At 31.8% G+C, this 14788-nt stretch overlaps 1 protein-coding gene across 1 annotated transcript in view; it reads left to right on the top strand.

Annotated features, from left to right (window-relative positions):
* LOC106461006 (rho GTPase-activating protein 39-like) overlaps window positions 1–14407 on the top strand; it is a 35518-nt gene extending 21111 nt beyond the window's left edge. The window contains exons 13-15 of the mRNA XM_013920775.2: window positions 3490–3647; window positions 5614–5872; window positions 8287–14407. Of these exons, the coding sequence (XP_013776229.1) occupies window positions 3490–3647; window positions 5614–5872; window positions 8287–8481 (612 nt within the window). The 3' untranslated portion in view covers window positions 8482–14407. The remainder of the gene's footprint in view (window positions 1–3489; window positions 3648–5613; window positions 5873–8286) is intronic.
* Window positions 14408–14788: the final 381 nt, after the last annotated feature.

The raw sequence follows: 14788 nt of genomic DNA on the forward strand, positions 1-14788 counted from the left end.
ACGTTCAGTGGCAAGCATTGTCTGTCCAGGTATGCATCCTATATCTCAACTTCACATTATATGGCCATGATGAAATAATAAAACACAATATACCCATGGTCAGTAATGTACACTGTTGAGATAGGGTATTCCACAAGATTGCTAGTAGGTTTTTCTTTGCAATATATTTTCTTCATTAATGATGCCCATTCTGGATCATGCTAACCCATGAACTTGCATGGATAAAACAGTAGGGGATAGTTGCCCAACCCAGCTATCCCATGGATTTAATAAATGCATTCTTCTTTTCAATATAGGGTTTTCATGGTCACTCATTGCAGTTTCCAGTGTTGATATTCCTTCAGACTTTCCACCACGTTTTATTCCCCCTCTTGTTCTTCTAGTGGAGTATGAGAGTCCTTGCCACTTTCCAATTCTGAGCTGCTGAGGTGGTGGACCACAGAGGTATCCCCCTGAATGTGATCACTTCCATTCAGTAGTGAATTGGGCAGTGTTGTTCTGCTGGTGTAGATGGCATGTGATCCTGCAATCACTGCTCCACCTCTATGTAGTTGGTCCCAGAAGTTGATGCTGTACCCAGCTTTTGTGTGGTTCTATCTAGAGGGTGAGGTTGTGTATATTTCACAGAGGCTATCCACTTTTGTGTGGTGGAACTCAGAGGTTGATGTTGCACTCCAACTTTTATGTAGTCCTATCCATTGCTATAGAGTAGATCTGTCACACTGCAATTGACCCCTTCAATTGGGATCCCTCATCTTGCCATAACCTGGATGATGGTTTACAGTGAGTAGTTTTGGATTAGAGATGGGTCAATCACATAAATCCTCACACGTGTAGGTTATAATTCCGGATCCTCACTCCAATTTTGTGGTTTAGCCTCATGTTCTCCACCTCTGTGCAGTTTGTCCTGGAGGTTGATGTTGCACATTTGTACATTCCAATGTCTGTGCGGTCCTATCTGGAGGATGATGTTGTTTGGTGTGAAAGTGTCCCTCTAGTGCTGTTGTGCTGAGGGGTTTCCATCAGATTGGATTTGGTTTGATGTGAACTGCTACATTGGCACATCTCTTGGTACCATCATTCAGATGTTGGGTTCCAGGATGTATTGATAGTTGTGAATTTGCATGTGCCCCGTGTAGTAGCTCAGTTTGACATGTACTTAATTCTGTTCTACTCAACTTAAGGTGAAGATGGTGTGGACCCTTCTCCTAACGTACAACTCATAATGAACATTGTTAAGGAACCACGTACAACTCATAATGAACGTTGTTAAGGAACCACGTACAACTCATGATGAACGTTGTTATGGAACCATGTTCAATTTTTAATGAACATTGTTAAGGTACCATGTACCACTCATGATGAACGTTGTTATAGAACCATGTTCAACTTTTAATGAACATTGTTAAGGTACCATGTACAACTTATAATGAACTTTGTTAAGCGATCATGTACAACTTATAATAAACACTGTTAAGGAACCATGTACAACTCATAATGAACGTTTTTAACGGATCATGTACAACTCATAATGAACATTGTTAAGGAACCATGTACAATTCATAATGAACATTGTTAAGGAACTACATACAACTCATAATGAATGTTGTTAAGGAATCGTGTACAACTCATAATGAACGTTGTTAAGGAACCAAGTACAACTCATAATGAACATTGTTAAGAAACCACGTACAACTCATAATGAATGTTGTAAAGGAACCACGTACAACTCATAATGAACATTGTTAAGGAACCACGTACAACTCATAATAAACGTTGTTAAGGAACCACGTACAACTCATGATGAACGTTGTTAAGGAACCACGTACAACTCATGATGAACGTTGTTAAGGAACCACGTACAACTCATAATGAACGTTGTTAAGGAACCACGTACAACTTATAATAAACGTTGTTAAGGAACCACGTATAACTTATAATGAACTTTGTTAAGGGATCATGTTCAGCTTATAATGAACATTGTTAAGGGATCATGTACAACTCATGATGAATGTTGTAAAGGAATCGTGTACAACTCATAATGAACGTTGTTAAGGGATCATGTACAACTTATAATGAATGATGCTAAGGGATCGTGTACAGCTGATAATGGACATTGTTAAGGAACTTATCAAGAAATAATATACTTTTTAACTTTCACTTCCGCATTTATAGAAAATCAAGTCTTTCAGTGCCAGATTTATTTTTAGATATATAATAAGAAACAAAAAGACACATGTTTTAATACTTAATTAGTTATATGAAACTCAAAACTGCTAAACATTGGGAAGATTGAAGGGGAATACCTTTTTCTCATGGTAGTACAAAATTCCAAGCTCATATGTGTTTAATATCGAACTGTTTTAGATTAGAGAGGGGGACATATATGGCCTATAGTAGAGAAAGAGTTAAGTGAATCTGTATAGACTTAAGAAGGTACAGTCAAGCAGAGTTCAGTCAAAAAAAAAAAAGATGAACTTTCAGAAATTTTGCTAGCCAGCAAATTACACAAGATAGGTTTAACTCCAACATTATTAATGTGCTTTGCTGTAACTTTGTTTGGGACCGGATCATCTAATTTTATACTCGTTAAGAAGTACAACTTCACTTAGTATTCAGTAATTGAACAAAGTTCGGCATAATGTAGCTTAACTCTTCTGCTTCATGGTAAATTTAGATATATGCTTACTGAAGTCATGAGAATGTTTGGATTTTGGACAAAAATTCTGTGTTTTTGAGAATGTTTGTACAAAGCGTGAATCTGCCTCTTTCAGTTATATATATGTAGTATGACAAAATTCTCCTATATCCAATGGCCAGACTAAGTTAACTTCCTTAACCTCCCTTTTCATTTTGAGTAATTATTGAAAGAACTAAATTTCTGCTTCTATGCAGTGTGAACTGGAGTTGATGCTTTTACAGAGGTCAAGGTCAACAAACATAAATTGATGTTTAGATGTGTAATAAAATGAAATCGATTTATACAAACACAAGGATGCATAATGTTACTGAGGTCAAAGTCAACAATCATAAATTGTTGTTTAGATGTGTAGAAAATAGCAAACGAATTATGCAAACACAAAGACATAATGTTACAGAGGTCAAGGTCAACAAATATAAATTGATGTTTAGATGTGTAGAAAACTGAAATCAAATTATGCAAATACAAGGATGCATAATGTTACAGAAGTCAAGGTCAACAAGCGTAAATTGATATTATGTATATAAATAGAAAACTGGAATTGATGACTTGTATTCACAGTCAAAAATAAATTGGTGTTTATGCCTGGTTACAAGTGGATTTGGGTGACTTTCTAGTAATTTTACAGCATTCCAGTGATCATGGCCAACCATCCCAGATTTGTTTTAAGTATTAGATAGATGATGATAAACCGGTTGAGAAAAATCTTTTTTGAACTAAGGTTTATCCAGAAAACTATTAATTGCTTAAAATTAATTTAAAAGACAAATTTTGTTTTTAACTGCTAGATTCAAATTTTTCGGCCTTCAATGTTTGGCAACACATTAGAAGAGGTGATGGCATTACAGAAGGACAGATACCCCAACCGTTGGTTACCGTGGATCCAGACAACTCTCTCTGAAAGTGTACTTCAGTGGAATGGAGCACAGACTGAAGGTATCTTCAGGTAAGCAAATAACCTTTAATTCCACATTAGTCTCAAGACATTAAACAACAAACCGTAAAATACAAATAATGGCAAAATGATGCAATATTTATTCCCCTAATGTCAAAGACATGTTCATGTTTACATGATACAACATGATAATATTAAATAACGGATATTCAATATGTGTGCGATATCCTCTGATGGCTATACATGACTCACAGTGTCTTTACATAGTGTTTATAAAATGGACTATGAGAGCAAAAGATTCATTTGACATATCAGAGCAGTTTTCATATCTTGGAGTGAAGCATCACAAACTTGTTTTATGGAATTGAGATTAGCAGAATGCACTAACAAATTCATACAGATGATCATGTGGTGTTTGAGGGGGATTGAATGGAAGAAACATGTCTTCCTAGAGCATCCCAGACATACTCTATGGGATTGAAGTCAGTAGAACGTGTTGGCCAGTTTATATGGGTGATGGTAGGTCTTGCAGGTATTGGCTGATAGCAGTTGCCCTGTGTGGATAGTCATAATTATTCACATAAAAAGAAGATATCCCCTGTTGCACATGCAAGTGGCCTAACATGTGTATCCAAGATCTCGCCCTGTATTTCTGGCCAGTCACAGTACCACCCTAGAACATATAGAGGTCTTTTCATTTACCCACAAACTTTCTGCCTAGACTACCATAGGATTCCCTTTCTATGATATCATGAGCTGGTTTCATGTTCTATATTCTCTACAGATGCATCATATTTTAGGCTAAATTATGACTTGTCTGTAAAAATAACTTGCCTTCCATTGATATGATGTCCAAAATACATGTTCATGACACTACTTTAAATGCTTCTGTTTGTTTGTCTTTATCGATAAAGGAAATACATACCATTGGTGTTCTCACGTACAGAACTCTTTTTGTGTGTGTGTGTGTGTGTGTGTGCAGCCTCTTGCGTACCATTAGTTACCTTGTATAGAGAACTCTTTTTTTCATGTGTAGCATTCAAACTGATATCAACTCCCTGTGGCCATGCAGGGATCCAAAGACAGTTATGTTGATGTAGAAGATCTGTTTCATTGGGCCAAAAGTAACACATAACACTTATTTGCTGGGGTTGTGACCCATAATCAACCTTGTACTGTCTTTGAACAATATCTATATGCAGTTGGAATTTTGTCCATAGATGGGAAACAACACTTCCTTCTTACATTCATCCACCTGGGTCTGTAACTGTCTATCTTCAAGCCTACCAATAGCTCCTCACTGTAGGGAATCTTCCAGATGATGACACATACCGATTTTGTGTAAAATGACCTTTTCATTTTTTTTTTTTTTACCAGAGTCCAAACATAAATGAATGAAAGTCAGTATCCAAGTGTCTTAATACAGATGATAATTTACAAGTTTTGATGGTACCTACATTAAATATGTGTTTGTTACACATTGAATGATGTGCAAATATGTTTGTGATTCAAAGATGATGATTAAATCTTGCACCATTTTAAACTTTATGTATTTTTTATGTTTGTTACTTAACTTTTGGAAGTCAGTGTAATTTAAAATTCAAGGATATTGGAAACCATTAGCCAGTTGTATTTAAGTCATAATTTTTTTTAATAGTAATTTATGAAATAGTCATTGTTTAGTAAATGTAGATAGATAGTTGTGTTTTATAGCAAATTGGTGCTACTACTGAGTACTGAAGAAATGTTTATTATTTAGAAACATAAACAACTGTTCAATTATTTGTTCCTTCTGTGCTTTTGTGTCAGCTGCCTGTGCAGAAATATTTTCAAAAGTAAGTCTTTTTACAGCTTGGTCTGTAGACAAATTGAACAGTTTTATAACCATAGGGTACCAGGGGAAATTGAGGAAGTGAGTTAACTATAAGGTATCTGGGGGTATTAATAGAGTGAGTCAGCTGTGTAGCTGTGAGGTACCAAGAAATTTTAATGAAATGAATTAATTTTGTAACTGTAGGGTGCCAGGGGACATTGATGAAGTGAATGCCATGAAGGTACGGATGGATCAGTGGGAAATAGCTGAGTGTAATGATCCACATGTTCCAGCATCACTTCTAAAGCTGTGGTATAGAGAGCTTTATGAACCTCTTATCCCAGACAAATTCTATGATGAGTGTGTGGAACACTGCAATGATCCACAGACTGCAATAAACATTGTAGAAAGGTTACCGGAAATCAATCGTCTTGTGTTGTCATATTTGATAAGATTTCTACAGGTAAGTTCTTTTAAATATAGACATATTAACTCATTAAATCTGTGATGACTAACCAATGTTTAAAGACCCAGTCTGACATGGAATGTATAAAAAAACAACACTGTGTATTAAAAGAGGTATATTAATATATTAGGGTAAGGGTCAGAGTGCATGTCATCGCATTCTGTTGACTTGCATTGAAAATTTTATTAAACTACTATTTTAAGAATGTATGTCAAGAAATTTAGCATCAGATAGTAGTTTATAATTCAAATGTTAGTGCTATACATTATTTAATTTCTTACTTCAAAATTAAATATAAAAAAAGATAAATATCCATTTGTGTGTCACATGGCACATTGTCGTCTGCTTTTGCTCAGATTACATTTTATTATGCCCACAATACAATGTTTGTAGTTTTTAACAAATTAAAAACTCAAATTCCTGATATTGAAGCTAGAATATAAAATAAAAACCTCCTACTTTTTATATTTGCTAAGATATCATGATATCTTAGCAAACCCACCATAGTGTCTCTGCCCATCATTTCATCTTTTGAAAATAGTTGTTCACCTACACCAACTTCTCTTAAGTACATGTTTATAACCAATCAAAAGCACTCATTTCGAACTACGTAATTCTGTCAGTCTTTTTAAAGTATTTCCACTGGTAAAGCCATTATAACTCTTGGAGAGTTTGAAGTGTGGTGATCAAAGTGATATTCTGATCAGAAATGAGATTTTTTAGACCCATATACAGGCTTAGATAGGAAGCCCAATAAATTACATTGAATTTTTATGGTATCATTTTAGTAATTTATAATTTTTGGGGTATTCCAAAATAGATATATAAAAGCTGCAAAAACAAAAATTAATTTTTCGACCTTCTCCATGTGTGAAATTTGATTAGGCTTAGCAAGTACAAAAGAACTTTGTAACATCATAAGTAGTCAAGATCATTGTGTTTCTATATATTTTTTATTTCTTGTTCTATGTTCTAAGAAAAATAACAGAAATTCAAGAATTTATTTGTAAATAGTAATATGTGCATATGTAATATATGGTAACTGAAATGTCATTGTGTTTTACAAAATACTCGTATGTTAGTACTAAGACTAAGAAGAGTAAGACATTTGTACTTTTTTAAAGGCCAGTTTTATTATATTAAATTTGGTAACATGAACTGCACATGTGCCAGGTAACTTGCAACTTGTGTGGTGGGATTGTTAGTTATACATAGTTCAAAAATCAATAAAACTAAAAAAAATAATAAATATAAGTAGATGTATACTGTTAAGAGCTTTAAGCTACTTAGAATAAACAATTGTGTTTTCCTGTTACAATTTGCAGTCATTTTAGAAAGAAAAAATGGTAATTTAGCTTTATTTCCTAATTTTTTATTATAGTTACAGTTCAGTCAAATCGACTGACCCTTTATAGTAAGGGTAGAGAAGATATCAGATAAAATATAAATTTTTTTCTGAAGTAAAACCTTTTGATATTTATTTATGAAATTTTACAAATTTCAGATGAAGAAAAGTATTTTTAATCTTAAAATCAAAATCATGAGATTTTACTTTTCATTTTTACCATGGAATTGAGTGTAAAGCTACTGCTATCAAATTCATAAAATTCTAACTTTTTTTTTTATCAATAACTTAAAAAAATTTTACAGATCTGAAATTAAACTGAGTCTGAATAACTGCTTACCTTGGATTTTATGGGTAGATCTTGCCACGATTAGGAGTGTTCAACTGATGACAAAGAGAAGTTCTCTGAGAATTATTTTTTTTATGGGTCAACTTAAACTTTGTAACCATCTGCTTTACTAAAAAAAAACACTTTTATGGTCATAGGAAAATAGACATAATAATGCTTGATTGCTTTATTCAGATTGTTGCAATAAAGTAAAATCTGTTACTTTCAATATCTTGTGTACAATTTTAGGATAAAATGATGTCAACATTTAGGGAGAGTATCACAATTGTAAATATAGAATCAAATCAGCAAAGTTTAGCCAAACTATCTCCCTTAAAAGTTTAAACTCATTCTTCTTAAGGGAAACCTAAAGTTGCTTAATTAGGTTTAGCCAAGTGAAAATAAAGCCAATTTACTTTTTTTTTTTTCATCTATAAGCATTGGAAAGAAGCTAGGAAACTCATTAGATTAGGTTTAATGTGAAAAAGTAGAAAATCAAACCTCGGTGAACTAAGGTGGTAGTAATAAAGTTTGGGTTCTGGATCTTTTTGTTCACACATGTAATTTATAATTTCATATATTTTTGTCTTGTTTTAAAAGTTTTATATGAACATAGAGAGTTCAGTCTCACTGTAGACAAAATTCTTGCATCATGTCTCATGTTTCTCATCCATTAACCATAGGTAATTGCCTGTTTCTAATATTAAGGTGAAAATTGTTTGAATTTTTTTTGCTTAGGTATTTGCAGCTGAACAGAATGCTGCTGTAACTAAAATGGATGCCAGTAACTTAGCAATGGTCATGGCTCCAAACTGCTTACGGTTCATGTCTGATGATCCAAGGGTCATTTTTGAGAACACAAGGAAAGAGATGGCTTTTGTAAGGACATTGATTCAGAATCTTGACACTAGCTACATGGAAGGAGTTATCTGACATCCGGGAGAAAAGTGCCGAGGACATGATGTTTAGCAACTGAATGGAAGTGTAACTTAAAAATATGTATTATGTGTGGTTATAAATGAGATATAAAATTAAGAAAGAACTCTTTTCCAATCTGTAACTTTTATAGGACTCAGATTTCTCTGGTGTATGATTAGTTAAAGGTGAGAACATTTGAATGAGCTTACACTAGTACCACTTTCATGATCTCTAGTTATACAGGCAACTAATTCAAAAATAACCATTTTATGTGGGTAGAACTGCTGACTGATACTTGTACCTAACTTGTGAAAACTATCTATACAATTCTGTAAATTTTCAAATACTAATAATTGAACTAGTCCAGCTGTGTAAAGCTAATAATGTTCCAAAAATTGATTAGTGTCATGTAAGGCATTAATTAACAAATGATTAAATCTCTTAAACTGTGTATAAAAATGAAACTGCTCATAACATCATTGCAAATATGTTACAAAAGTATCTTATTTCACTCATCAGATGCAATACTTAGAGTTGTTACAGTAAAAGCCTGAGATATGATAGATACCAGAATATACTGGCAGATAATGTATTGTTCAATGAACAATATTTGATGGATGATATTTTTCTAAAAGTTTTGAAACTGCCCCTCCCCCCTTCACATGTCTCACTCTGTTCTGGAGATTCTCCCCTCCAAATTTATGTATATACTACTGAACAGAATTGAAAAACATTAAGTTTTAGCTTTGACTGGTACTATTTACTTGTTTCAAATATTTAGGATAACATGGAATAGTGTTGTGCATTAATTAAATATTTTCCCTTTGTTAGGTTTTATTCTCATAACATAATTAATAAGATAAGATGTGAGTGAAAACTGGAAACTGTGTCTGTATTGTTCATATCTAACCTTTGGTATAATTCGTTGATTAGATCACAATAAAATATATGTAGAGATACTCTTATCCCTAATCTTTTCTTCCATCAGTTTTATCTTTACTCTCTCTTTTCAGCCATGAATTTTATTGCTACGTACCGTAAGAGATTTAAAAATTTCAAATACATTAATAGGAAAGCCTACAGTATTCACTTCCAAGATAATAAACTAGGCCTAGAAATAGATTATTTGATACAGCTGTCAGCTATAGCTCAGAGCAATTGAGGTTGTGCTTTTTGTCATCATATTTGTATCTGTGTAAGTTTTAAAACTGTGAACATCTCTTCATCATATTTAGTGTAATAATACATTAACTTTCTTGACTTATATAATAGACTTATGCTGTTCATTAGTTGTAATTCGGCCCTTTTTTATGAAATCCACACCATTAGATGTTTCAACTGATATTCTGTGGCAGAAGCTCTACCATGTGTAATTAAAGTAACTCAAACAGCCCGCGATTAACATTTAGTGAATGTTTCTTGTTTCAGGTGGCAGAATGACAGAGATGGACAGTAATTATATAAATATAATAACGTTTGCAAGAAATTTATTTACTAAGTGAAGTCAGAACTACTAATGAAATTGTTTCTTTAGAGTTTGTTTCAGAAACTCTGTTCTCATTCTTTCATTTAGTACTTTTAACTAGGTACACATATATATCTTTAATAGTTAACAGTAACTTTCAATAAACCTGAATATATAACTTTTACAATATAATTTTTTTAGAGTGAGTTTAATTTCTTTCTTTAAGAACCTTTTAAAAGAAGAAACTAATCAGACTCAAGCTACAATATGCTTTGAAGTACATTTTGTAATATTTAAGCTATTGATGCAATCACAGCAATGAATAACAAAAAAATATTATTGTTTTAAATCTTTGTATTTTTTGGTTCACATTTTATTCCTGAATTTTTTTTTTTAAGATTAATATTAGTGACATTATAAATTATGTAAAGTCAGGTTTGATGGTTATTCATCATGACATTGATCTCCTTTTAAATGTTTCATTATTTCAATTCTTTACCAGCTCAAAGAAGTTAAGATTTATAATGTACACTAGAAGGTACAAACATTTTACCCTACACTCATAGACAATGAGTCACAGTGTATGTTTGTTTGGGATTGGCTTTGAAAACATTATATGTATTTGGTTATTATACAGTTTAAATGTGTATGATTTTAATTAAAGAGAAATTTAACATTATGTAATAGCTGATTTGACCTTAGTGTTGAAGACAATAGAAGTACTTCAGTTCTCCATGATAATCTCCTGTGACCTACCATGAAACAAAAGTATATAAAGCTTAACATTGTGCCAACATTGAACTATGTAACTTACATGGTTGGCATAAAATCACTGGTACTAAATAAATCAAATGACTTGTAATCAAAATTTATTAGTTATAATAATTGGAGAAAGTCAGACCAAAAAGAACATGTTAAAAGCGTGACTTCTCCATTATTTATTTTTCTTACAGGTAACTTGTTCTTTTGGTTGTGCATCAAGTTTTAAGAACTGAACCTTTTTTTTTTTTTTAAGAGAAATGCAAAATTTATACAATACTTAAAGTTTATTTTATGGGTACTTTATTGTTTGGGTGTTTTATTGGGTATACAAGGTTCAATAAGTCAAGAAATCTTATTGTTTTAAGTCAGCGTATTTCTGTCTACCAATCTGAAATTCCAAAAATGAAGTAAGAATAATATTTAGTAAACATGCATTAGGTTATTTTTTTGTATATTGATAATAAACACATTCATGTGAGTTAGAAGTTTACTTTCAAAACTTCTAGATTTTGTTTTTGACTTTACAAAATATTGAATAGATTAAAATGTTCAAAATTATTAGATCAGACATAAACCACCAGAAACAAAAAAAAGCATGATATTTTAAATGAGCATGATAGAGAAGAAAGTTAAGTTTACTGCTGATGTTTTAGCTCAAATCTCGGCAAGTCTATGTGCCAATGTTTCCAAGAATATACTTAGTTTTTCCTATGAAAGATGTAACAGGTATATTTAGAAAGAGACTGGATTTTGTTAATTATATTAGATTGAATTGCTAAATATACAACATCATGCAGACTGTAAAACTTATGAATATCGTATTCAATTTTCCTTGTGAGATGTGAATCTTACGAGTATGTTACTCAGTTCTCCCTGTGGCATGTGAATCTTATGTAAATGGTACTCAGTTTTCCATGACATGTGAATCTTACAAGTATGTTACTCAGTTCTCCCTGTGGCATGTGAATCTTATGTAAATGGTACTCAGTTTTCCATGACATGTGAATCTTACGAGTATGTTACTCAGTTCTCCCTGTGGCATGTGAATCTTATGTATATGATACTCAGTTTTCCATAACATGTGAAACTTATGATTATGGTATTCAGTTCTCCCTGTAGCATGTGAATCTTAGTATTATAAAATATTGAAAGTATGTGGTTATCTTGGTATTTTATAGGTTTTTATATAGAAAAAATGAGGTTATGATTTCCATTATAACTAACCAGTCTGTCTTGTATATCTTTCCTCTTTTGTAATTATATATTTTTACTTGATTTAACCTAGGTATAATTTGACAAACATCTAATGTAGATATGCAATCTGTTTTAGTCATCATGACACTAGACCTTTTTAACCACATAAAAAAGTGGGTCTTCAGGTGAACTGATGGAAATTGTCATTGTATTATATGTTATATGTAAACGAAACAGACTTTCCCTAGTGTTAAAACATTATAAGTACTTTTGATTTTAACAATATATTTATCAGAAATTAATTTCTGACATTGTACAGATGGCTGTTTTTGTTTGTATAAGAACACTCCTATGAAATATTTCAGTGTTTTTAACATGTTAATATAATAATCCAGAATTGTACTAAATATTTTTAATGTAAAATATTCGTTTTACTTAACACAGTTATTGTGGCTTTTTATTAGATAATTAACTTTAGTGAAGTGTTTAGATTGTTTGATTTTTATCTGTATGTCTTACAGTTGATAGAAAATTTTGTATTTGAGATTTTATCCTTTGATGTGCTGAATATCTTACCAACTATGAAAGGGCTGGTTGAATTTTGTTAAAAGTGAAGGAACATGTGAAAGAAGTAAAAATATTCAAATTTCTTTGCATAATAACTTTAGGCCTGGTAAAATTATTAATTAAAGTATTTTCATTCTGTGTGAGAAGATTATATCTCATCTTTTGTAATGGCTAAACTTCTGATCTAGTTAAGTCTTGTTTTAGGTGAATTATGAGAATTTTTAAATACTTTATTGAAAACCCCATCTTTCTTTTGTATCAGCTCATAATCTCATCAAATTTCTGTGATTTTGATGCAGTATTTTTATAAAGTTACGTATATTTTTATTTTATATTAACTTTTCCCATAAATCTCTTTTATTTTTTAATTGTCTCTTAAATATGAGGCATTTGTATAATTGTTCTGTATTAATTTCTAACTGTACTGAATTATTTTTTGACAGATTTTACCTACTATTAATACCAGCTTTCCGGTATCATTGGATTTCTGCATGTTAGGATATATTTCTTACACATTCAGACAGTTAGTTTTCCAGTTATACGTTTTTAATCTTATACTTTTAATGCATTTAACAAAGCCTATGCATACTATTTTCTTTCAAAACTAGTGTATATATATGGTGCTTGCTTCACGCTTGTGTGCCATCTGATATGAACTGAAAATATTGGTACAAGTTTTCTGTAGCCAGTTTCCGACCACCAGTGATAGTTGTTTTTTTATATTTACGTTAAACTGTTTTATTTACTGATTATAGTGAAGTTTATTTTGTCTTCTCACTAATGGTATTGATGTTAGTATATTATGGTACTGTCTGGCTTACTGATGACAGTGTCATTTGTGAACTATGATACTGTCTTACTGACAATAGTGATATTTGCAGATTATGATACTGTCTTACTGATGATAATGATGTTTGTGGTTTATGTTACTGGCTTGCTTACTAACGATAGTGATGTTTGTGGTTTATGTTACTGTCTTACTTACTAACGATAGTGATGTTTGTGGTTTATGTTACTGGCTTACTTACTAAAGATAGTGATGTTTGTGGTTTATGTTACTGTCTTGCTTACCAACGATAGTGATGTTTGTGGTTTATGTTACTGTCTTGCTTACTAAAGTTAGTGATGTTTGTGGTACTGGCTTGCTTACTAACAATAGTGATGTTTGCGGTTTATGTTACTGGCTTGCTTACTAATGATAGTGATGTTTGTGGTTTATGTTACTGTCTTACTTACTAAAGATAGTGATGTTTGTGGTTTATGTTACTGGCTTGCTTACTAACGATAGTGATGTTTGTGGTTTATGTTACTGGCTTGCTTACTAACGATAGTGATGTTTGTGGTTTATATTACTGGCTTGCTTACTAACGATAGTGATGTTTGTGGTTAATGTTATTGTCTTAATTACAAATAAATATAATGTTTGAGGTTTTTTATGATACATCCATATCTTTTGTTTATTTAAGCATTATCAGAAGGTAACATTGTGTTTTATCAATCTTAGTAACTGGACAGTCCTTAATTTTGTTTTTGTGAAATTCCCTTAGAAGGCCAAAGTACAAGTCAGTTTTGTTTTTGTCATTGAAGAAAATGTTAATTGGAGAACAATATTTTTTGGTGAACTGAGTAAGAAATTTTTAAAATGAAATTGGTTGTTTGTATATATTGTTGGGTAAAAGAAACCTGACTGTTACAGTATCTCATACGTAGCAGTGTGAATAGAGCCAGATTGAAACTTATATTGTTGCTTATTGTATTAATGTACAGTTTGAGCTGAGTGTTCCTTAAAGGAAATATTTATTTATCATATTTTATTTTTCTGTTTTTTTTCTTTGCAAAGCAATTAGATGCTTTTGTTGACTAAACATTTTGTTGCCAAGTGTACTGTGAGAGTAATTTACTTATGAAAGTACAACAGAAGCTATTATAATAAATGAAATTATTCACAACTAAGTGTAATGTCTATATATTGTATTTTCAATTATTTGTGTTTTACAATGAATCCATACAAGCACACACACACACACAAAATGTAGGGATATGTTAATTACACAAAAGTAGTTATCTGAAATTGCCTAGAAAGTTTTTTTTAATTATTGCTTAGTAAAAATCTATAAAGTTAACTACAGTGTAGTTATTATTTAGCTGAATTGAACATTATCGATTCACTGTATAGATTCTTGTTTATATTTATACTAACGTTAACAATGGGGTTTCGAGACCTGTGGTGGGCAGAGAACAGATAGCTCATTGTGTAGCTTTGTGCTTAAGTACAAATATTTATAGCAACGACTGTAGCGGCGTAAATGCCTTTTACCAGATAGTGAAACATGA

The sequence above is a fragment of the Limulus polyphemus genome, unplaced genomic scaffold, assembly GCF_000517525.1.
Source record: "Limulus polyphemus unplaced genomic scaffold, Limulus_polyphemus-2.1.2 Scaffold879, whole genome shotgun sequence".
NCBI lineage: Eukaryota > Metazoa > Arthropoda > Merostomata > Xiphosura > Limulidae > Limulus > Limulus polyphemus.